We start from the raw sequence: 24,048 nt of genomic DNA, 5'->3' as shown, positions 1-24,048 counted from the left end.
AAAGGCAAGTACTGAGGAAAACTCCAAGAGCCTGCAGAGGGATTCAGACAGCTTAAGCAACTGAGCAAAATCTTGGCAGATTGAATATAATGTGGGAAAAAGAATGTAAAGCTATGTACTTTGGCAGGAAGAGTATTGGAGCTGAATATTAGTTAAATGCAGAAAGAAAGCACAAAGCTACAGCACAAAGAGATTTGGAAGTCCCTTGCATAAATCACAAAAAAACATACAAATTCAGTAGGTAATAGGAAAGACAACTGAAATGTTGCCTTGATTTCAAAGGGAATAGAGTTCTAAACTGGGAATGTTTTGCGAAAACTATGTAAGATACCAGTTTGAACATGGTTGAAGTCCTGTGAACAGTTTTGGTCCCTCTATCAAAGAAAACATACTCTAACAGTAGTGCTGAGAAGGTTCAGAAGGCTGATCCTAAATGTGGAGGGATCCTCTGCTAAGGACAGGTTGAGTAGATCGTGCCTATAATCCTTGGAGTTCAGAAGAAAGAGGGAGAACCTCATTGAATCATACAATATCTTTAGGGGTGTTAATAGGATCGACACAGTAAGGTTGTTTCCCCTTGTGGGCGAGTATAGGATTAGAAAGCATAACCTCAGAGTAAGGGGTTGCCCAGTTAGGACAGAAGTGAGGAGGAATTTCTTCTGAGTGTTTGTAGAGTTCTTTACCACAGAAAACCGTAGAGGCTCGGTCATTAAGTATTTCAAGGCTGAGATAGGCAGATTGTTAATCAGTAAGGGAAGCAGAAGTTCTAGGGAAAAGGTAGAACGTAATTTGAAGATTATCAGATCAGCCATACCAAGCAGGATTGATGGACCAAATGGCCAACTTCTGGCTCCTACATTTTATGATCTTATAAAGATGTAACTGTTGTGGACAAGTCCAACATTGCTCATCTCCAGTTGCCATTGAACTGAGCAGTTTACTAGGTCATCACAGAGGACAGTTAAGTGCCAACTATATTGATCTGGGTTTGGAGTCACATCTAGACTGGACTAGATAAGGATGTTACATTTCCTTCCTTAAAGGAGAAAAGTGACCCAGGGAGGTTTTTGCTGTAATGTATTCATGGTTAGCATTATTGCCAGCAGTTTTGTACTCCAGATTTATTAAGCAAATTGAAATTTCACCAGATGACCCCCAGGGTTGGCATGGTGGCTCAGTGGTTAGTATTGTTGTCTCACAGCAGGTATGATTCCAACCTCGGGTGACTGTCTGTGTGGAGTTTGCACATTGACCTGTGTCTCCATGAGTTTCCATTGGCTGCTTCAGTTTCCTCCCAGTCTAAAGATGTGCAGGTTAGATGGATTTACCATGCTAAAAATTGATCTGTGGTATCCAGGGATGTGTAGACAGTTGGGTTAGCCATGGTAGACATGGGGTTACAGGGATATGGTGGGGGAACGGGGGAGCTCGTTCTAGGTGGGATGCTTTTCAGAGGATCAGTGCAGATGAATGGGCTGAGTGGCCTCCTTCCACACTACAGTGATTCTGTTACTTGGTTGGATATGAACACCTCCAAGCGTAACAACGTCAGAACGCTCCTGGTGCTCACCTTCTACCCTACCAATCTTCGCATAAACCAAATCATCCGCCGACATTTCCACCACCTCCAAAAAGACCCCACCACCAGGGATATATTTTCATCCCCACCCCTTTCTGCCTTCCGCAAAGACTGTTCCCTCTGTACTACCTGGTCAGGTCCAATGCCCCCTACAACCCACCCTCCCATCCTGGCACCTTCCTCTGCCACCGCAGGAATTGTAAAACCTGCGCCCACACCTCCTCCCTCACCTCCATCCAAGGCCCTAAAGGAGCCTTCTACATCCATCAAAGGTTTACCTGCACATCCACCAATATCATTAATTGTATCCATTGCTCCCGATGCGGTCTCCTCTACATTGGCAAAACTGGATGCCTCCTAGCAGAGCGCTTTAGGGAACATCACCGGGACACCCGCACCAATCAACCACACCGTCCTGTGGCCCAACATTTCAACTCCCCCTCCCACTCTGCCGAGGACATGGAGGTCCTTGGCCTCCTTCACCGCTGCTCCCTCACCACCAGACGCCTGGAGGAAGAACGCCTCATCTTCCGCCTCGGAACACTTCAACCCCAGGGCATCAATGTGGACTTCAACAGTTTCCTCATTTCCCCTTGCCCCCACCTCACCCCAGTTCCAAACTTCCAGCTCAGCACTGTCCCCACGACTTGTCCTACCTGCCAATCTTCTTTTCCACCTATCTACTCCACCCTCCTCCCAGACCTATCACCTTCATCTCCTCCCCCGTTCACCTATTGTACTCTAATCTACTTTCCCCCTACCCCACCCTCCTCTAGCTTATCTCTCCACCCTTCAGGCTCTCTGCCTTTATTCCTGATGAAGGGCTTTTGCCCAAAACGTCGATTTTACTGCTCCTCAGATGCTGCCTGAACTGCTGTGCTCTTCTAGCACCACTAATCCAGAATCTGGAGATGAACACCAATGAGCTCAGGGCTGTTTCTTGGTCTTCAGGGTAGCTAGTCTGGTGACATTGTTACTAGCACTTTTGAACAATAGCTTTCAGAATTAACATTAAATTCCATCAATTCCCATAGTAACAAGTCACGATAGAACAACTGATTATTTCATAGTATCCAATTTATTAAAAGTTTGTTGGTTAATTTAGAAAAAATGCCTGCATTTCTTTTAGACTTCTTGAAATCATGCCCTTCTAGAGTAGATGTAGGAAACAGTTATGGAATCTTTGTAAAACAAACTCAGTTCACGAGTTAATGGGTATTGTATAAAAAAGCAATTCACTGTTTGTGATTCCTAAATTCTTCCTCCATTTGTAATGTGCAGCTGCTGCCACATTTGAAGATTTCCAGATTCGACCACACGCCTTGTTTGTCCATTCGTACAGGGCTCCTGCATTCTGTGATCACTGTGGAGAGATGCTGTGGGGATTAGTGCGGCAGGGACTCAAATGTGAAGGTAAGTTCAACTTTAAGATATTCAATGCCAGACAAAACAGAAGTAATGTGGAGTCAGTATCATGCATTTATTCAACAACTTGCTGTCTATGTTCCATCGCCATCACAAATCAATGTCTAACACTGCACTGTCTACATCCCAGAGATTCTCCCCCTTTTGTTTTGATTATGGGTAAGTGGTCTTGTCTCCTTCTCAGCCTTGTGTCCTGTTTGCTTAGCCTGGCCTTGTCTTGCTGTGGGCATATTTTCCAGCCTAATCTCCCAGCTTGCTCCATTTGGCCTTGTTTTGTCCCAAACTTGCTGCCTGGGTCTCAACTTACCACAGACTCAGTTTCCCTTGGCCTTGGTCTCTTGGTGATGTGTTGCCCTGGCCTCATCTCCTGCTTTCTATTCTAACCTTTATGGTCCAGGTCTGGCCCTCTCTTCACTGCTAGCTCTGGCCCTGGGTCCTTTCTTCCCTCCTGAAATGGAATTATGGCCCTGTACTCCATTTAGTATGGAAGTCAGTGAGTGCAAGTAATCCTGGGAGTCAAACAACTTCTGGCACTATTTGGAGCCTGGTCAATCTTAACAGTATCATAACATGTTATATTTTTGTTTTATATTTTTAAATTTATTTTACTTTGTTGTTTATTACTATCTTAATGGTTTTTCATCTGCCAAGGAAGCCCCTACAGAACTTACCTCCATTTTACCATTGATTACAATGGGAATCAGTTCTTCACTTGAAGTTTTCTTTTCTTAAAATTGTGAATTTTCGGGATATAGTCCTGACGTTAAGTAAAGAAGCTCTATATTTCATGGTCCTTTTCAATGATAACATATTTTTCTTTCAATACCAATTATGTTGAAGCCTTTATTAGTTGTTATGGTTTAATTTTTCCACAAAGACTCTCTTTTCCATTGATGTTGCATGGAGTTTGGGTGAGTGGCTATAGGGGTTAAATAGGGGACATAAAGATGGCACAGGTAATCTAAGGAGGCACGGATGGTTCATTTCAAGCAGGGGAGTATCTGAGAGGGCATCAGCTGACCTGGTAACGTGGCGAGGAACGTGAATAGTGAGGTGCCATTGTTCTTTAAGCTGTTGGAATTTTGATCATTGATTTGAGAATTGAGCCAGCCCAGCTCTCTCCTACAGTTCACAAACAGCACTGCTCACTCAAACCTGGTATGAAGAGGCGGAAGTGGCTTGTGAAGTCACAAATGGTAGGTGTATGGTTTATGTGAAACAAGCGTGCACAGGCTGGGTTTTCCTAAATCCAGAGAAAGGTTCAGCTCCAAAGCTGTGCATGTTTGCTTCTCGCAAATCATACACCTACTGTTTGTATCTCCAAACAGTACTCGAAGGTGGAGACACAACATTGCATTAATAGTTGCTCTCTTAAACTCCTTCTTAATGGAAGATAACATTCTGTTTGTTTTAATTACCTGCAATGTCTGCATGCTAATGTTTTGGGATTCTTATATACATTGTCCTTACTTGCTATGTCATATTATATGAACAGATTGCCAACAGACGAAAATGCTTCTCAAATAGTAAAGGCAGCTCAAAGGGCTGAATAGTCTAAGTCTACTCTGCGTATAAGTTCAAATGAAATATGAACATAATAGGCAAAACTGATCTCGATATTTTATCATTGCATGTCATTAATGAATCAATTGATTCAATCAGTTTTTCAAAAACTTTGGAAACTTTCTGTGCAACATTTTTCCTCAATTGTTATAACCTGGAGAAAATAGATATTTAACAGAATAACACAATCAGCAGTTACATATTTTGCTGTTCAATGATTATGCTTATCCATTGAAAATTGCATTTGTAAATTTCTAATGGCTTTGTTAAACTTTACTCAAAAGTCATAGCTTTTCCTAAAAGCATGGAATTCGACTTCATGTTTTTGTCAAGTTGTGACTATTGTTGGAACTTATATTCTGTTTGAGCATGAACATGATGTACAATTTCCTGGGCTAACAACTAATTAGCTCTAACAGATGCAATGCTTCACTTCACTCTCATATCTGATTGCTTTTCCTTTTTTTTCAAAAGTAGAGAACAGTTTCAAATGCTGTGTTCAGATAGTTTATGAAATGTTTATTTTGAAAGGCTGTTTTTTGCAAGAGAGAGAAAACAGTGGTCCACTTCAAACACAACAATCTGTTCAGATTATTCAGCAGTCTCACCTTTTAACTAAAGAAAGTTCAACAATTTTTTAAATATTAACATTTAAAATACACCAGAATAAACGAGGTCATCGAGCTCGTCCCATTCTGGCATATTATTGTTGATATGCTGCTTACTTCTCCCAGTGGATACTGTTTCAGAGGGACAATGGGATGTAGAGGCTGGATGGGGGATGGGAGGGAGGGGATACTGATGCTGGGGATGGAGGGGAAAATAATTTGGGGCTTGAAGAGAAGAAAGAGTGACTGAGAAAAGCTCAGAGCCATAATTTCCCTGATGAGTGGGAGCTACACTGAGAAGGAAGCAGCCCGAAAATGGTTGAGGGTGTTCAGAACTAAAAGGTAAGCCTAATAATTGATAGCAATATGTATCTGTATAGATACTTGTTAGGCAAGGGAATGAACGCCGGATTCAAATAGTAAACAGATAGGCCATGATCATATTGATTGGTGAAACAGGCTTGAGGGGCAGAATTGTTTACCTTTGCTCCTGATTTGTATGTTTGTACATGTGAGGAAACTCACTAACTATGACCATTTTGTTTTGTGCTCGGTATTAAGTACACTCTGTTCTAAACGTTGCTAGGTGGCACTATTAAATTCTGCCGAGCAAGAGGGAGGGACATAGTGGAAGATCCTCACAAGATTATGCACAGTAATTCAGGCTCACTGAACAAGAATTTATGGGAGACAGACAATGATTGATGATCATCATGGGGTGAAGAAGAGACAGTCGCATTCATGTTAGAAGTGCTGATTTTTGCCTGTATTGCAGGGAAGGCAACTGATCTCTATGTATTCTGTGTAGGAGACCCAGTGAGAAGATTTTAGAGCATTTGGATATCTTTGTGTTGTTAGAATTCAGGCCAAGTTTCAGGAGTTAATTGATAACTAGGTGTTTCAGTCAGGGCTTCGAAAATGTCCTGAAAATTATTGTGCCTCTCAGAAACTGGATGCCACTAATCAGCCCAGAGAGCTGAGAATAGGGGGGTAGGTGTTTGAAAAACTCAGGAGTAAAGTCTCCTTAAGCAACCGAGAAACATTCGAGTATAGGGAAAGTAGCTTAGTGAAGTTAGCCATCAGCAACAACGGCAGTTATGCAAGTGAATAAGTCCAGGAGTCGAGGGGGGCATATACCTGGTTCAGAGAGTAATCGACTAAAACAGTCCATGAGCTATTGAGGCAGTTCATGATGGAGCAGCTACTGAGGGAGAGTTTTAAACTCAGATCAGCGGAATTGAAAAATTGCAAACTTGTGAAGTTTGTTGAGATTTGACAATAGACAATAGACAATAGGTGCAGGAGTAGGCCATTCAGCCCTTCGAGCTTGCACCGCCATTCGATATGATCATGGCTGATCATTCCTAATCAGTATCCGCTCCCTGCCTTATCTCCATAACCCTTGATTTGATGAGGAACTGCATCATAAACGTTTGAGGAAGAACTCTTAGAATCTGGCCTGAATGCATCTGCAATTTGATGTGCAACTGTGTGTGTTCAACCGTAGTGTATTATCCATATTTACCACAAGTTCATTCTGGGTATTAGAAATTAATTGTAGATGTATTGTAGATTGTATGTTGTTCTAAATTGTACTGTAAAGTGCCATTGTTTGTGAATTTATATTCTCATAGCAAGTCCCCTAGATCTCATCTTTTGCCTACTTTAAAAATAAAAGCTATTGGCCCCTAGGCAGGCTGTAATATACAGTTGGTGGTCTTACTGGGATCATAACCCAACTTGGTGGCTCATCTGGGATCACAGCAAAGTTGCTAGTTTAGCCTGGAATCATAACACACCCTAGACTACGCTAGATCAGATTTTAAAATCCGAAAGCACTGCGGATACTGTAAATCAGGAACAAAAACAGAAATTACTGGACAAGCTCAGCAGATCTGGCAGCATCTGTGAAGAGAAATCACAGTTGATGTTTGGGTCAGATCAGGTACTGTTTGATTATATTTCAAACAGCACTTTGAACCAGGTACAGTAAAAGTTCTTAAAATATCTTCTGATTTAATCTGCAAGCATTTATCATCATCCAGACCTGGACACTTTCAGTTATGAAGGTGTGAGTTCTGAATCTGAGTAATCCTTCATACAGTGGAGAACTGGAAAAACTCAAAATAGTTGCCTGGTAGCACACTGTGATAGCGCACATAGAGAAAGTCTCATGTTTCCAACTAAAATATTTCACAAACGTGTAAGACCTTAATGCCTTATTTCCAGTAGGACAACTAATCTACCCATGTGGATGTTCATTAATCCCCGAATCAGAAATGGTATTCTTAAGAGGAACTAATAACTTTTCACAATGTTGTTTGCATTCTGCAATAGGTCAAGATTTGACAAGATTATTTTTGAACAAACTCACAACATTCCCTTGAAATGTTAAAATAGTTTGCTGTGGTTATGTCAAGTTTTCAATTTCACTCATGTAAACTATTAAAGAATTACATATTTTTATATAAGGGCTGATGTATTGCTTCCTCCAAATGATTAGATAGGCTGGATTTATTTGCAAGTAGTTGACTGTATTGTTCCTTCTAAATACTGATTGAATTTATTTTAAGAAAGCAGGAACCACTGTTTTGATAGTCATTATTTGGCAAAACACTGAGGGGCTTATTTTGGTAAAAGGGGAAAAACTAACATGAAACAGAGGATATGCTAATAAGACAAACCAGTTTGAAAATGTATGTTTGGTGTGCAAATTTGGAGCTAAATGATGATTGTCATGATTTAAGTATAAGAACATAAGGCTATACAAAATAGGAGCAGGAGTAGACAATCAGGCCCCTCAAGCCTGCACCACCATTCTATAAGATCATGGCGGATTTTCTTGGGGATTCAGCTCCATTTACCCGTCTGTTCACCACAACCCTTAATTCTTTTACTGTTCAAAAATCTAGCTTCGCCATAAAAACATTTGACAAGGCAACTTCAACTGTTTTACTGGGCAGAGAATTCCACAACCCTTTGGATTCAGCAAGGTGCCATGCACAAGGCTGCTGAATAAGATAAAGATGCAAGGTGTGACAGGCAATTTATTAGCATGGATCAAGGATTGGTTAACTAACAGGAAGCAAAACTTGGGGATAAATGAGTGCTTTCCTGGTTGGCAATCAGTGACTGAATTCCAATGTATTTCATCCCAGTCTACTCAGTTTCTCCTCATAAGCCAAACCCCTCAATTCCGGAATCAATCTAGTGAATCTTCTCTGCATCCCCTCCAGTGCCAGTGCATCCTTTCTCAAGTAAGGACACCAAAACTCCACTCAGTACTGTGGCATGACCTTCCTGTTCAGGGTGCTGGTGAGGTTACACCTGGAGTACTGTGTACAATTTTGGTCTCCTTATATGTCAGCTTCAACATCATTTCCACTAATGTTGAGGCATGACTGTAATGTAACAGGATGGTTGAGGAACAGAGAGAGACCATGCATTTGTTCTCTGGTACAGCAGTGGAGGTCACTGTTCAAGAGGTCCAGAAGAGGAAGAATGCTCTATATATACAGTGGTAAAGGTGTTCATGTTACCTTCCTGTTCTTTGTAGCAGTTGGAGTTACTCAGCCTTTATTTTATTTTTTCATGGGATATGTGTATCACTTACTGAGACACCATTTACTCCCTACTCCTAGTTGCTTTTGAGACGTTGGTGGTGAGTTGCTGCTTCAACCATTGCAATCCTTTTAGTAAATGTAGATCCACAATATTGTTTGGGGGAGACTTCCAGGATTTTGACCCAGTAATCCTGAAGGAATGGCATTATATTTCCAAGTCAGGATGGTAAGTGGCTTGAACTGAACTTGCAATTGGCATGTCCCCATGTATCTGCTGTCTTTGCCATTCTAGGTGTTAGTGGTTATGGGTCTGGAAGATGCTATCTAAGGAATCTTGGTGAACTTCTGCACCGTGTTTTGTAAACGGTATACACTACTGCCACTAATTATCAATGACAGAAAGAATAAAAGTCTGTGGATGTGGTACCAGTCAAGTGAGGTGCATCATCTGGGATGACATCAAGCTTCTTGACTCTTGTTAGACCTGCATCACACTCCTGACCTGTGCCTTGGACATGATGTACAGACTTTGGGGAGATTATTCACTGCAGGGTTCCTAGTCTATGACCTGCTGTTGCAGCCACAGTGTTTGTGTGCTGAGTTCAGTTTGGTTTCTGGTCAATGAAGCCTCCAGGGTGTTGAAAATAGGGGTTCAGTGATGGTATTGCCACTGAATATCAAAAGGTGACATTAGATTTTCTCTTGTTGAGATAATCATTGTCTGATACTTGTTGTGATATATATGTTACTGGCCACTTGACAGTCCAAACCTGGATATTGTTCATGTCTTGGACATGGAGTACTTCAGTATCTGAGGAGTTGCAACTGGTATTGAACATTATGGAATCATCAGCAAACATCCCCATTTCTGACTTTGTGATTGTAAGAAGATCAGTGAAGAAGCAGTTGAATATGGCTAGGCACTAGGACACTACCCTATGGAACCCCTGTAGAGATGTCCTGGAGCTGACCTTCAGCAAACAACCACCTTCCTTTTCAGTGGAAGTGGCTGTAACCAGTGGAGCATTTTCCCCTGGATCCTGTTTTGCTAGGGCTCCTTGTTGCCACATTCGGTCAAATGTAGCCTTGATGTCATTGTCACTTCCCGTCAGGACTCAGCTTTCTTGTCCATGTGTGAACTAAGGCTGTATTGAAGTCAGGAGCTTAGTGACCCTGGCTGAACTCAAAGTGGGTTTAATTAAGCAAGTTATTGCCTGCCATGCTGTTCTCCCATTCCTCCTCCAAACCAAGGAGATCCCTAAGATATTGATGTCCAGCCACTCCCTCTCCTTTGGTAACTCCTGAGATTGAAACACATAGCATTCATTCCTTACAGACATCGAGTTCTTACATTGCAGAAAACAGCCCTTTCGCTCGCGGTGTATATTGCTCTTTATTCTAATTGCATTTCCCAGCATTTGGCCCATAGCCTTGGCATTTCAAGTACTCATCTGAACAGTCTTTAATGCCTTGAAGATTTCTTCCTCTATCACCCATTCAGGTAGTGAGTAAGGTGAAAGGTTTCTCCTAAACTACCCTTTGTATGCCCCTTCTAACTTTCTACACCACAATCAGGTCCCTCCTCCACTTTCTGTTTGTAAGGAAAACAACATCGATCTATCTAGTCTCTCTTTGCACCATCCCCTTTGAAATTGTACCTCCTATTTTATTTGTGTGTCCATGTTCTTCCCACCAAAATAAATCACCTCACATCTTGCTGTATTGAACTTCATCTGCCACCTGGCTATCCTCTCATTCCAACTAGCCAAAGACTTTTTGAAGTTCTACATTGTGCTCCGCATAGTTTACAATGCTCCCAATGTTTATTGTATCATCCCCAAGCTTTGCAATTGACCCCCACTCTATGATCTAGATCTTGGTGCAACACAGTGGCTCAATGGTTAGCACTGCTATCTCACAGCACCAGGGACCCGGGTTTGATTCCAGCCCTGGGCGATTGTCTGTGTGGAGTCTGCATATTCTCCCTGTGTCTGTGTTGGTTTCCTCTGGGTGCTCAGGTTTCCTCCCACAATCCAAAGATGTGCAGATTAGGTGGATTGGCCATGCTAAATTGCCCATAGTGTCCAAGGATGTGCAGGCAAGATGGGTTAGCCATGGGAAATGCAGGGTTAAAAGGGTTGACTGTTGGGATGATGTTCAGGGGGAAGGGGAAGATCAATGTATGCTTGATGGGCAAAATGGCCTGCTTCTATACTGTAGTGATTCTGAGAGATTCATTTATATGTATGTCCAAAAGCAAGGGTCCCAATACTGACCTCCAGGGACTTTCAACATCCTCCAGCCAAAAAGGTTAATTGGCTCTCTGCTTCCTCAGCCAATTCAATATCCACATTGTTAGCTATCGCTTTTCTTCCGTGAACTATAATTTTCCCCACACGTCTGTCATGTAGCACTACATTAAATGCCTTTTAGAAGTCCACATATGCCAATTTTATTCCAAGTAATTGTTTCTGGAAGTTTCTCCACCAATGATGTTAAACTGATTGGTCTGTCATTGTTGGGCTTAACTTTAAAGCATTTCTTGAACAAGCATTTAAAATCTGAAATTCACCAGTCCTCTAGCACCTACCTTGAGTCTCGGGAAGACTGAAAGAGCCAGTATTTCTTCAATTTCCACTTTCACTTTCTCCAATATCCTGGGATGCATCTCAACCAGTCCTGGAACGATTTCAACTTTGAGTACCACAGTCTATCCAACATTTCCTTTTTATCAATTTTAAACCCTTCAAGAGACAGAATTTCCTCTTCTGTCACCATGGTCGGGGCTGCATCTACCTACCTGGGAAAGAAAGATGAAGAGAGTTAATACCTCAGACATGCCCAATCCAAGTATCTAAGCTCAATGGTATACATGCAAAAAACTTTTACAGTTTAAAGAGAAAGCCAAATACTGTTTACAAAATGCTACCCACTACCTAAAATCACAAACGTTCTACATTTCTATCATCCACCTGCACAGCCCTAAGATTTACAGGATGGCATGGGTGGGGGTGGGGGGAATTCTACCCCTCCGTCCTCAAACCCCACCCCTCCAACCGCAACAAGGACAGACCTCCCCTGGTCCTCACCTTCCACCCTATCAACCTTCACATAAACCACATCATCAGTCGACATTTCCGCCACCTATAAACGGACCCCACCATCAGGGATATATTTCCCTCCCCACCTGGTCAAGTCCACGTCCCTCCCAGAACAATCCACCATCCACTCCTGGTACCTTCCCCTGCCACCACAGGAATTGCAAAACCTGCACCCACACCTTCCTCCTCACCTCCATCCAAGGCCCTAAAGGAGCCTTGGAGAAAGTGAGGACTGCAGATGCTGGAGATCAGAGCTGAAAAATGTGTTGCTGGAAAAGCGCAGCTTCCAAGAAGCAGGAGAATCGACGTTTCGGGCATTCCTGAAGAAGGGCTTATGCCCGAAAAGTTGATTCTCCTGCTCCTTGGATGCTGCCTGACCTGCTGCGCTTTTCCAGCAACACATTTTTCAGCCCTAAAGGAGCCTTCCACATCCATCAAAGTTTCACCTGCACATCCACCAATGTCATTTATTGTATCTGTTGCTCCCGATGCGGTCTCCTTTATATTGGGGAGATTGGATGCCTTCTCGCATGCCCTTTAGGGAACATCTCCGGGACATCCGCACCAATCAACCCCACCACTCCGTGGCCGAACATTTTAATGTTAGGGGCAGGGGTAAATGTCGGAGAATGGATCTGGGTGGGTTGCGCTTCGGCAGGTCGGTGTGGACTTGTTGGGCTGAAGGGCCTGTTTCCACACTGTAAGTAATCTAATCTAATCTAACTCCCCCTCCCACTCTGCCAGTACATGCAAGTCCTGGGCATCCTCCACTGCCACTCCCTCTCCATCTGACACCTGGAGGAAGAACGCCTCATATTCCACCTCAAAATGCTTCAACTCCAGGGCATCAATGTGGACTTCATCAGTTTCCTCATTTCCCCTCCCCCCACCTTACCCCAGTTCCAATCTGCCAGCACAGCACCATCCTCATGACCTGTCCTACCTGCCAATCTCCCTTCCCATCTATCCGCTCCACCCTCCTCTCCTTCATCCCCACCCATATGCACCTATTGTACTCTATGCTACATTCTCCCCAGCCCCACCCCTCACATTTATCTATCTACCCCAGAGGCTCCCTGCCTCATTCCTGGTGAAGGGCCTCTTCCCAAAACGTTGATGTTCCTGCCCCTCTGATGCTGCCTGACTTGCTGTGCTTTTCCAACACCACTCCAATCTTGTTGTGTTGTGTTAGTAGTAGTGTTATAGGACAAGCCAAACAGAGAACAGCCAGGGAATTCCTAAAGGCATGGCACTAATCCACAGATTCAATCAATAAGCACATCGACCTGGACCCAATATACCGACCACTGCCAAGGACAGCTGGAATTGACAACCAGAAGCGGCAGAGACAAACCACTATAAATGCCAGAGGAAACATCACAGAAGCGCTTCACAGGAGGCTCCCAAGCACTGAGGATGTCACCTAGACAGGGGACGAAACGTCTGCAACACAAATTCCCAGCTCGGCGAACAGAACCACAACAACGAGTACCCAAGCAACAAATCCTCTCACAACCTTTAAAGGGAGAGTGCATTTTAAGAAGATATTCTAAGCAGAGGGATGAGTAAAACTAGAGCAATCTACTGACAATATGTTCCAAAGTCCTCATATGCAGTGTTCTAGGTGGACAACCTCTATACAGTCTGAGAAGGTAGTGGGAGAGGATGACAATCTCCACCATTGCAATCGCTGAAAACCTGAACTGGGGCGAGAAGAGTCAGTGAATAGATCCTCAAATGTGTCCTTGTAAAAAAAAAACATCAGCTTCATACTGAGCTCCGTTCATCAATCTCCACTTACCCACCAACAATCTTTATCAAGCACAAATCATCTACTAACAACATAGCCTCATCTCATGCTCACACACTTACAACATGCACGCATCTCACAGTTTATAGGTGAGCCAGGTGGTCAGAGGTTACATCATGTTTCCCAGCAACCACCTTCTGGTTCGACATAGTGCCACTAATATTGAGTAAATAGTGCACTGGTACAGATTAAAAGCATCATGATTGCTAGCTGTGAGATAGGACATTCAATTGCCTGATATGCTGAGCATGGTCACACACTAACTGCATCTTCAGAAAGTGAAAAGCTTTGTGGTTATAAACTATTGTTGCCATAATGCTTACTCACGTTTGTGCTCGTTGATGATACCCTGCACTATGGGGGAGCTCCCTATTCTGGTGAACCATGTGTACACTTTTCCCTCTTTGCTCTGTTCAGAGGGAACACAATAAATTCCCTTTTCCTGATATAGTGAGAATCTGTCTCCTCTCTGGGTCAGCAGTGGTGGCGAGGAGGGAGACATTACAGATATCATCCATTTCAACCTGGGAGGATCCCAATAATTCAGAGCTGCCGTCACGATGACAACCTCAGGCAGTACCATCCTTGCCCTGCTCTAAGGCTTAAGGTTTGTCTGTGAGAGATTAAAAACTTTTCCTGCATACCTCCTTTGTAAATTAGATGCTCAGAGTGGGGTAAGAGAAAAGCTTCCAGAGGACCTTGTGAGAATGAGGCTCATTCTCTGCTCTGTTCTCTCTCAAAGCAGCATGTCCCCTTCTGTTTTGCCTCTGCACAACCTTCCACTCATGTTGCATCCCAAGGTGAATGGTAACGACGTGGTCTGAACAGAACCCTTCAAGTCTAAACTGAGGCTTTCCTCACAGCCTGCCTCCCTCCCTATTGATCTCTCAAACTAAAGAGCACTTCTGCAAACCAAGACAAAGAAGCTGAAATTGATCACTGACTAAGTTGAAAGTGGTTGGTCATCTGTTGAAACAAGAGAAAGTGAGGTCTGCAGATGCTGAAAATGTGCAGCTGGAAAAGCGCAACAGGTCAGGCAGCATCCAAGGAGCAGGAGAGTCGACGTTTCGGGCATAACGTTTCGGGGATTCCTGAAGAAGGGCTCATGCCCGAAACGTCGATTCTCCTGCTCCTTGGATGCTGCCTGGCCTGCTGTGCTTTTCCAGCACCACACTTTTCAACTCTGGTCTCCAGCATCTGCAGTCCTCCCTGCTGTTGGACACATATTTGAGTGTCCCCCATGGCAGGACTTTAGCTGAAATGTTGAAGTCAACAAAGGGGAAGAGCCCTGGCACAAATCAGCTTTACTCCATGAGGAATGCCATTGCCAGCCTCCATGAAAATCTTGTGTCATGCTCCTAAAGGCCACCTTGATGGTGTTAGAAAAATGCTCACATCTTGTGAGTGTCAGATCGTGCAACTTAGACCTCATTTTGCCAAACCTTCAGACACAACAGACACTATAAAGTATCTGGTCCACAACTCCGAACCTGCCTCTTGAATCATCCTGGGGATCTGGGGGACCAAAATGTCACCCAAATACAACTCCAGCCCCCTCCCCTTCACTCATTCACACTTACACACATTTCTTACAAGTGTGTGTCCAAACACTTGGGAAAGAACAGTGAAAGCATGCCGTTAGCATTTAGTGGCAAATGATCAATGCTATGTGATCTCGCCCCTAATTATTTTATATAAATAATTGCAGAAAAACCTAGATCAAGTGTGAACAAAATTCACTAAGTAGAATTCTTTGCTCAAGGTTTTAATCTCGGTAATTTTAAGTTCACTCCCCTTTAGCCACTTGGGGAATGTGGAGTGTTTACAGTTAGCCTTAATGCTTTTCTCCAAAAGTCTGCATTTTGGGTGAAGCAAGTATCAACTTTACTTGGCATACAGTACTCTACTGAAATAATTCCTCTGCAGAAAGCATAAACTGGTCAAAGAATTATTACTTTTGCTAATAAATGGCTGCAGTAGGAATCCCAAAGAGGTCAATGGTGACAAGAATGCTTTGTAAGGTAATGCCTTAGCAGGTTCAATGATCACTGGCTAAGTTCAGACATGATTTGGAGATGCCGGTGTTGGACTGGGGTGTACAAAGTTAAAAATCACACAACACCAGGTTATAGTCCAACAGGTTTAATTGGAAGCACACTAGCTTTCGGAGCGACGCTCCGAAATCACCTGATGAAGGAGCGTCGCTCCGAAAGCTAGTGTGCTTCCAATTAAACCTGTTGGACTATAACCTGGTGTTGTGTGATTGTTAACTAAGTTCAGACAGTAAGATTGCAGAGTATCATTTATTGGGTGCCAGTGTTGATGGGTGTTTTGTTAAGGCTGACAATAACTGTTTAAAATTTCCCCCAAGCAAAGTCTGTCCCTAATCTGATAATACTGATGAAGTTAACAGGATGAGAACTGCATGTCAAAATCTTTATGTGGCTCAATTTTTGTTTTAAGTGACAACATGTTCAGGCAAGTGAACCATTTCCTTTTGTAACCATGAGTGCGGACAAACCAGTGGTTTATTTACAGGATTTTGCAGATCCTCAAATCATTTCACACGTATGGTGATGAACATCTTCAATAGATCATCAATTATGGAGTCTTCCTTCATACCAATGTTGCTGCCAGCTATATTTATTTAAATTTTGTTGCAGCATTAATTTCTTTGAGATTATTACATTAAATCACACAATTTTTTAATGAAAAGACTTGTGAAATTGGAATTTTGTTTGAGTTTTTTTGTTGTTCAATGCTGGAAATGACATTGCAAGGTGTTTTTATACTAACATGAACTAACCATCTGCACCAAAAGATGGAGTCCTTTCACTTTGTTTTCAAGTGGATGCAAGGAGCCAAGAACTAGTTGTCAATAAATAAAAGTCATTGAGTCAAAGCCCCTTGAAAATTGGGCTCCCATATCTACAATGTGTGCTGTTCCTTGGATGTCGAACAAATTCTTTGAGTATCTGGCAGATTTTCTGTAATAGGCACATTTCCTCATTTCAGATAGAAGCTGCTTCTATTATATTCCTAACTATCTACTCTATTCAGATGGAAGCTGGTGAAATTGTTTCAAAACAATATCTAGAATAATGGCGTCCATGTAACCATTTTTAATTGTCATAAATGCCCATCAGAAGAAAATGAGGACAGCAGATGCTGCAGATTAGAGTCGAAAAGTGTGGCACTGGAAAAGCACAGCAGGTCAGGCAGGAGCTGAGGGGCAGGAGAGTTGACACTTTGGGCAAAAGCTCTTCCTCAGGAATGTATGGGGGTGTGGGAATGGGGTATTGGGGAAGAGAGCTGAGAGATAAATAGGAGGGGGTAGGGCTGGGAGAAAGATAGCTTGGAAAGTGATGGGTAGGTGCAGATGGGGGGTGATGGTGATAGGTCAGAGCGAAGGGTGGAGCCGATAGGTGGGAAGAAAGATGGACAGGTTGGACAGTTCAAGAGGGTGGTGCTGAGTTGGAGTGTTGAATCTGGGATGAGGTGGTGGGAAGGGAGATGAGGAAACTGGTGAAATCAACATTGATGCTGTGTGGTAGGACTGTCCCAAGACAGAAGAAGAGGCGTTCTTCCTCCAGGCATTGGGTGGCTAGGATTTGGCAGCGGAGGAGGCCCAGAACTTGCATGTCCTTGGTAGATTGGGAGGGGGAGTTGACATGGTTGGCCACATGGCAGTGGGGTTGTTTGGTGCCTGTATCCTAGAGATGCTCTCTGCAGCATTTCACGAGTTGGCGTCCTATCTCCCCAATGTAGAACAACGGACACAATAGAAGATGTGTTTGGATGTGCAGGAAAATCTCAGCAAATTTAACGTCCTTTGTGGATGGAAATGTCCTTAACTTGGTCTGTCCTTCATATGACTCCAGACCCACAGCCATGTGGTTGATTGTAAATTGCTCTTTGAAAAGGTCTAGCCAGCCAAGGCAATAAACACTAGCACAGCCAGTGATACCCAGATCCCATGAACAAATTAAAATCAATAACTTTTCAGTAACCAAGATGCATTATTATTCATTAACTTAATATTATGGCAAATTGTGTAGTTATTTGATAAGAAAGTAAATTGAAGGCTATAGGTAATGAATTGTATATTCCAATTTGAACTCTTAAGCCAAAGAAATGGAGCAATCTCATCTTTTTGCCATTCCTGTACAGTCATGCACTCCTTCCTCTCGAAATGTGACTTCAGCAAGAACACTACAATTATACTTGTTTGGTGTTTTATTTAACTAAATTGTTTTCAGTTGATTTTCAAATGAACAATAAACTATAGAAAACAAGAAATCAAATCTCCTACTTGCATAAAAATAGGAAAACTTGGGGGAAAATAGAAAACACCCTGTTGTCTCTCAACAACATGACAGTCCTGGATTTATTTTTGTACTGTGTTAAATTAAATTGATTTTAGCAAGATGAATAATTGTGAACAAATTCTGAATTTAGTAAAAAAAATTAGAGTACACACCTTGCAGATTTGAATATGATATGATACCCGTTATTTTCGGATCTGTGTCTGCTGCAGATTCGTTTTCACTAAAATTCTGGAAATTCCTGTGACTGCATGACTGGAAATAAAGCTCACACTGTCCTGTATTAAACTCTATCTGGCATATTTGTGTCCACTTACTTAGTCTATCCATGCCTCCTTACAAATTCCTTTAATTCTTATTGTGTGTTCTCCCATCTATTTATGCATCAACAGATACATAAATACCCCCCTCCTCAAATTCATTAAATAGAAAATAAATAATCAATGTCCTCAAATCCCTAATTATGTCTTTTCAACCTAAAAAACACCCATGAATCCTAACTCTCTGCCTTCACTATTTTAACCAATCCTCAATCCTTACTAATACATTACCCCCAATGCAGGGAGCTCCAGTCTTATGAAGTAACCTTTTATATGGCACCTCATCGAATGCCTTATGGAATTTTAAAATGTTACATCTATCAGTTCTCTTTTTATCAACTCTGCTTGTTATATCCTTCAAAATTAATCAACCTGATTTTGCTTTCACAGAAGCATGTTGACTCTGTTTGATTGTGTTGGGTTTTTCTAAATGTCCTGCCATTTCTTATTTAATAATAAACCCTGACCATGACAGACATTCAGCTAACTCGCCTATAATTTCCTGCTTTCTGTCTCCCTCCTTCTTCAACAAGAGCGTCACATTAATGCATTGTCCAATCTGATGAACTTCACCAAGAATACATCTAAATATTTTGAAAACTCATTAACAGAAAGATCCAGGGAGTAAATGGGAAAACATCGAGTCTATAATACTTCCATCTGCACCCATTGGCCTCCTGTAATGCCAAATACATAAAACTATGCAGATGCAGCCTTCATAGTCTCATCTGGGTTTGTCATTTCTTCTTGTACCTGCTACTGTATGATAAATGCTTCTGGAATGTTACACTTACACAGTGAACTGTAAGTTTGCAAGGACATAGTTTATGATGACCAAGGGAAACTATTTTTATCAGCATCATTATTATGTTGAATATGTGCCTGAATTTCTCTTCCCTAATGTTGCATTAGCATTTTAGATTTATGTCTTTTCAACTTGAAAAAACACCCATTAATCCTGACTGTCTGCCTTCTATGTCTTAACCAACCCTCAATCTATACTAATTATTACCCAATGCAGGGAGAATAAAGGCTAGCTAAAATCACATAGCTCTGAGCTCCATATTGAAACATGACATTGGCCTCTAGCAAAGCTTTCAAGATATATTGTGTCAGGGCATAGCATGTCACTTTGTTTTGATTGCTATGAGGGATCAGGAATACCATTCCCAATGTGCTACTCAGTTCTGGTATTCCCCACTGATTACCGGCTCATGCATCTGACATGGAACCTGCACTTGGAAGATTCCTTGTGGTCTTGTTGGACATGCAATGTCAGTGTTGAGGGAGATAACAGTTACAATGACATCAGCAAGAACAGCAATCTGCTGTACAGCCTCCAGAGGGAGAAGCAGCAGTCAGTGAGACAGACCAGCACCATTGTATGGTGCTGAGGATAGTTATCTGTAAGACTTCTGTCTGCACATGATACTAAATGTTGTGTATTACAGTGCCCCATAACAGGCAACAGATTGAGAGCAATCCTGAGGCACATCATTTCCACCCATCTATCAGAAGTTAACTTTCAAACAAAACCCACATCGTGGTAGCAGCTATTACCATTTTTAAAAAAGACTTCAAGACTTTTTCTTAAGATTCCCTACAGTGTGGAAATAGGCCCTTTGGCCCAACAAGTCTACGCTGACCCTCCGAGGAGCAACCCACCCAGACCCATTCCCCTACTTTCACTCCTGACTAATGCACCTAACACTAGTGGGCAACTTAGCATGGACAATTCACCTGACCTGCACACCTTTGGATTGTGGGAGGAAACTGGAGGAAACCCACACAGACACGGGGAGAATGTGCAAACTCCACACAGACAGTTACCCAAGGGGGGAATTGAACCTGGGTCTCTGTGAGGCAGCAGTGCTAACCACTGAGCCACTGTGCCACCCCCTTTTTGTTGACAGATACTTGGAACTCTGAGTGAGTGGACACCAGAGAATTTGGACATTTAGTTTCTGTGAGTACAGGTAGCTGTCAAGGTCTCCGGATAGGGCATTGATGGGGAAAAATACAGAGCTAATTTCCTTTTGTATATCATGTAACTTATTTCTAGATGACAGAAATTTTGTATCATGTCTTGAAAGTAGAGAGGATGAAGTTACAAGTAGAATGAAAACAATAGGCCAAAGACCTGGACTGAAGGTGCACTGCTATCTCTCTCTCTCTTAAAAATAAGAAACACAAAGATATACCGATCCTTTTTTAAAATTAGTTAAAGGTCTCAAAAGTACAGTTCAAAGTCACCCTAGAAGAAATGAAGCTTAAAGAATGTAAAGAAGAAAAAGCAACTTTCTACACTAAGAAGACATTCTCTTGTCTGAACCTTAGTAGGTTTCATCATTTTCTTTGTCCAAGTCAGTATGGGAATAAAAACAAGCCTGTGTGACATTATTATTATTCCTTGGGTGCAAACACAATGTAGAGGTAGAAACATGCTGCTACAAGCCTGCAGTTCGCTAACTACAAATCTGCAATTCTTCATGCAATGGTTTTAAAGCTAGCAAGTGCAAAGAAAAAGCCATTTGTGAGGGACCAAGACCGATGGAATAGCAATTTAAATTTACACAGAAATAAAACATTTACACAGGATGGCGTGGCTGAGGATGAGACAATGCAAAGTTTTTTAAGGCTGAATCATAGTTAGCATAACACTCATGATGATTGGACATCCAATGATGCCCTTATGGAATTATTACTGTGCCATTGATATCCCCATTCTTACTTTACAGAACAAGTGACCAATGATCCCAATAAAAGAGCTCAAAAAACCTTGCTTGTTATTGGCAAGGGCGGGCTTCACAAAATTAAATCAACTAGTCTTTCTACAGATGATCAGAAAGATCCAGAAAATATCAATGATCAGGACAAGAAAAGAATTAGCTTCAAGATTAACAGACTGTAACTCATGTCATACAGATGCAACCCCAAGAATCCATTGAGCAATTTTTCAGAAGATGTATCAGCATAGGACATGAGTATAAAGTTTCCGAAAGGAACTGTCAAGAGATGCTCATTGAGTTTGTCATTGCCTATACGCCAATTAAAGCTTTCAGGAAGGAATGTTTGAGCAAGAAAAGGGGCCAAACCATTGATTTATTGGAGAATAAATGTAAGTACGAAACCATAGTGGCAGTAGTAGGTAAACATCAACTACACGGTTTAGATGCAGCCAACTTCTAAATCAACACTATCACTGCAATGTGCACCAAACCAACAGAATATGTAACTAATGAAGTTTGTAACATCTGCCAACACTGATTTCTTTTTCATCTGTAAAGCCAGTGGTATGGAGGGCCATTGAGCACATATGGTCAGGAAATTTGTTTCCAAATCCAAGCCAAACCCAAGAACAAAACACAGATGACCATCAAGTCAATACATCAACATAATATTGCCAGCAAGGGAAGCGTTAAGAATGTATACAAACATAAATATGTTAATGAATTTTAGAGATAGCTATGTGAAAATTAAGTTTCAAAAGATGACCAAGCTTCCCATTTTGGTAACCTCACTCACTATATCAACTCTATAAGGTGATCAGAAGCTTTTTGGGTATTTTTGTCTGGTACATTTATTGGTATCATGTGAACTGAAAAGGCAGGATGGCACAAATTAAAAGCTAAAATTAATACTGTTGCTCATGCCAACGTATTACCATGGCACATTCTGAAACAGATGTATCTCAGAGAGTGGCATTCCATGGTATGTACAATGAGAGATTGTCTCATAATGCATAACAGATCATGCATTCTATGCTGAGCAAAATCACACTTCAGTCTAATACGGAAGCTGACCTTAGCTTCCGAAACTCATCCACCTGGTGGATGTTCACCTACAGCCAGACTACCATCATGCACAGATCTCCAAATTGTGACAATCATAAAGTTCAAACTACACCCACGCTAACTAAACGTATCACATGTGCTACTATCAAATTGGTCAAAGATCACAAAGACTATGATATTGATGTGAGATATAAGCCAGGTACCAGAGATATTTGCCAGGTACCAGGATAATTCTCTGACACACTGAGCAGACAATCCAACTCATACAGCAACTAAGATATTCATCTTGATCCAGATATTAATGTTCTAGGCCTCAAATTTGTAGATATCTACAAGGTTAGTTTGTCTCACTTTGGCCAGACCCATGTGAACTGTTGCCAGATGTGCCAGGCAATGACCATCTTCAACAAGTCAGAATCCAGCCATTGCCACTTTGATTTCAATGTCATCATTTAATCCCCCACTGTCAACTGTCAAAGATTGACCAGAAACTGAACTGGACTAGCCATATAAATAGAATTGCCACAAAAGCAGATCAGAGGCTAGGAATCCTTCAGTGAGTAACTCACCTCCTGAGTCTACAAAGCCTGGTGCCATCAACAAGGTCACAAGTCAGGGATATGATGGAAAACTCAATAAGTAAATGCTTCAGTACGTGGATGAGTACAGGATCCAAAACTGTTCACGTCATTTGACATCATCCAGGAAAAAGCTGCTTCTTGATCCATTCTATATCTAATACCTTTAAAATTCACTTCATCCATCATCTTCCCACAGTGACAGCAGTATGTACCATCTTTAGAATACACTGCAACAACTCACCTGGATTCCTTAGGCAAAACTGTTCCACCCCATGACCCTTACTATCTAGAAGGACAAGATACGTGTGAACACCACAACCTGCAAATTCCCTGACTTGGAAATATATTGCTATTGCTTCACTAGTGCAAGAACAAAATCCTGGTACTCCCTTCCTGAAGAAGGGTTATACCCAAAACGTCAACTTCTGCACCTCTTAATGATGTCTGGCTTGCTGTGTTCCTCCAGCCCTCTGCCTGTCTACTCCCTTCCTAACAGCATGCTGACTGCCCCTATCCCACATGGACTGCAATGGTTCAAGAAAGCAGCTTGCCACCATCTTCGCAATTAAGGATGGGCAATAACTGTTGGCCTAACTAATGCTGCCTACATCCTGTGAATCAGCACAAAAATCTGTTTTCATTTCAATTGTCAAAATAGGAGAAGGCAAAGTTGATGACACTTTTTTTTTGTCAAGCATTCGATACTTATAAGATTGGTTCTGCTGTTATGCTTATTACAGGCTTTTCTACACTGTATTTTTTATCCTTACTCTGTCATTCATTCAATATTTTCTCATGAGCCAAGGCAACTCTGTTCCAAGATCCACTACTTTTGCTTGAACTTTTTAATTTATTTTTGCTATTTCTTAATTCGTTCCCTTTCCTTCCCTCTTTCATTTATCTATATGTATGTGCTTAGATTCAAATTCACCTGATTATTATCTTCATTGTTAAAGATGATAGACAATTGGGTGGGTGCCATCATGTGGTTCCAAGTGTGACACTAATATCATTGCACCATTATTGTTTTTGATATTCCAGCATTTTGCAGCACAATGTCCTGCTAGCTAAATATGAAGTAAATGTGCAATGTATGTCACCAATTGTGAGATGTACCATTGTAATAATTTCTGGACCACAATTTTAAATAGTGACAAGGCTTTCAAACCATTAATTAAATCTGTTCACTCACTTTTTTTAGACAAATTCGTGTATCTTAAGAAACTGAGAGGAAAAAGAATGCCACTATAACCAGGAGAGACATCGTAATTCAGGGTTCATGAAAATTAGAAAGAGTTGTGAATGGGTGGAGAACTTTGAGCTCACACTGCCTCGCTTCGATGATATTTCATAATTAATTATAAATTGATCATCCATTT

The 24,048-nt window shown here is 41.8% G+C and overlaps 1 protein-coding gene across 1 annotated transcript in view; it reads left to right on the top strand.

Moving 5' to 3' along the window:
- The window catches only part of prkd1 (protein kinase D1), a 181,437-nt gene that overhangs the window by 62,989 nt on the left and 94,400 nt on the right, over window positions 1–24,048 (top strand). The window contains exon 2 of the mRNA XM_060828378.1: window positions 2,861–2,992. Coding sequence (XP_060684361.1) covers window positions 2,861–2,992 — 132 coding nt within the window. The remainder of the gene's footprint in view (window positions 1–2,860; window positions 2,993–24,048) is intronic.

Source organism: Hemiscyllium ocellatum, chromosome 8 (genome assembly GCF_020745735.1).
Source record: "Hemiscyllium ocellatum isolate sHemOce1 chromosome 8, sHemOce1.pat.X.cur, whole genome shotgun sequence".
Classification (NCBI taxonomy): Eukaryota; Metazoa; Chordata; class Chondrichthyes; order Orectolobiformes; family Hemiscylliidae; genus Hemiscyllium; species Hemiscyllium ocellatum.
Note: the sequence above shows the minus strand (reverse complement) of the source record. Positions and strands in the feature narration are given on the sequence as shown.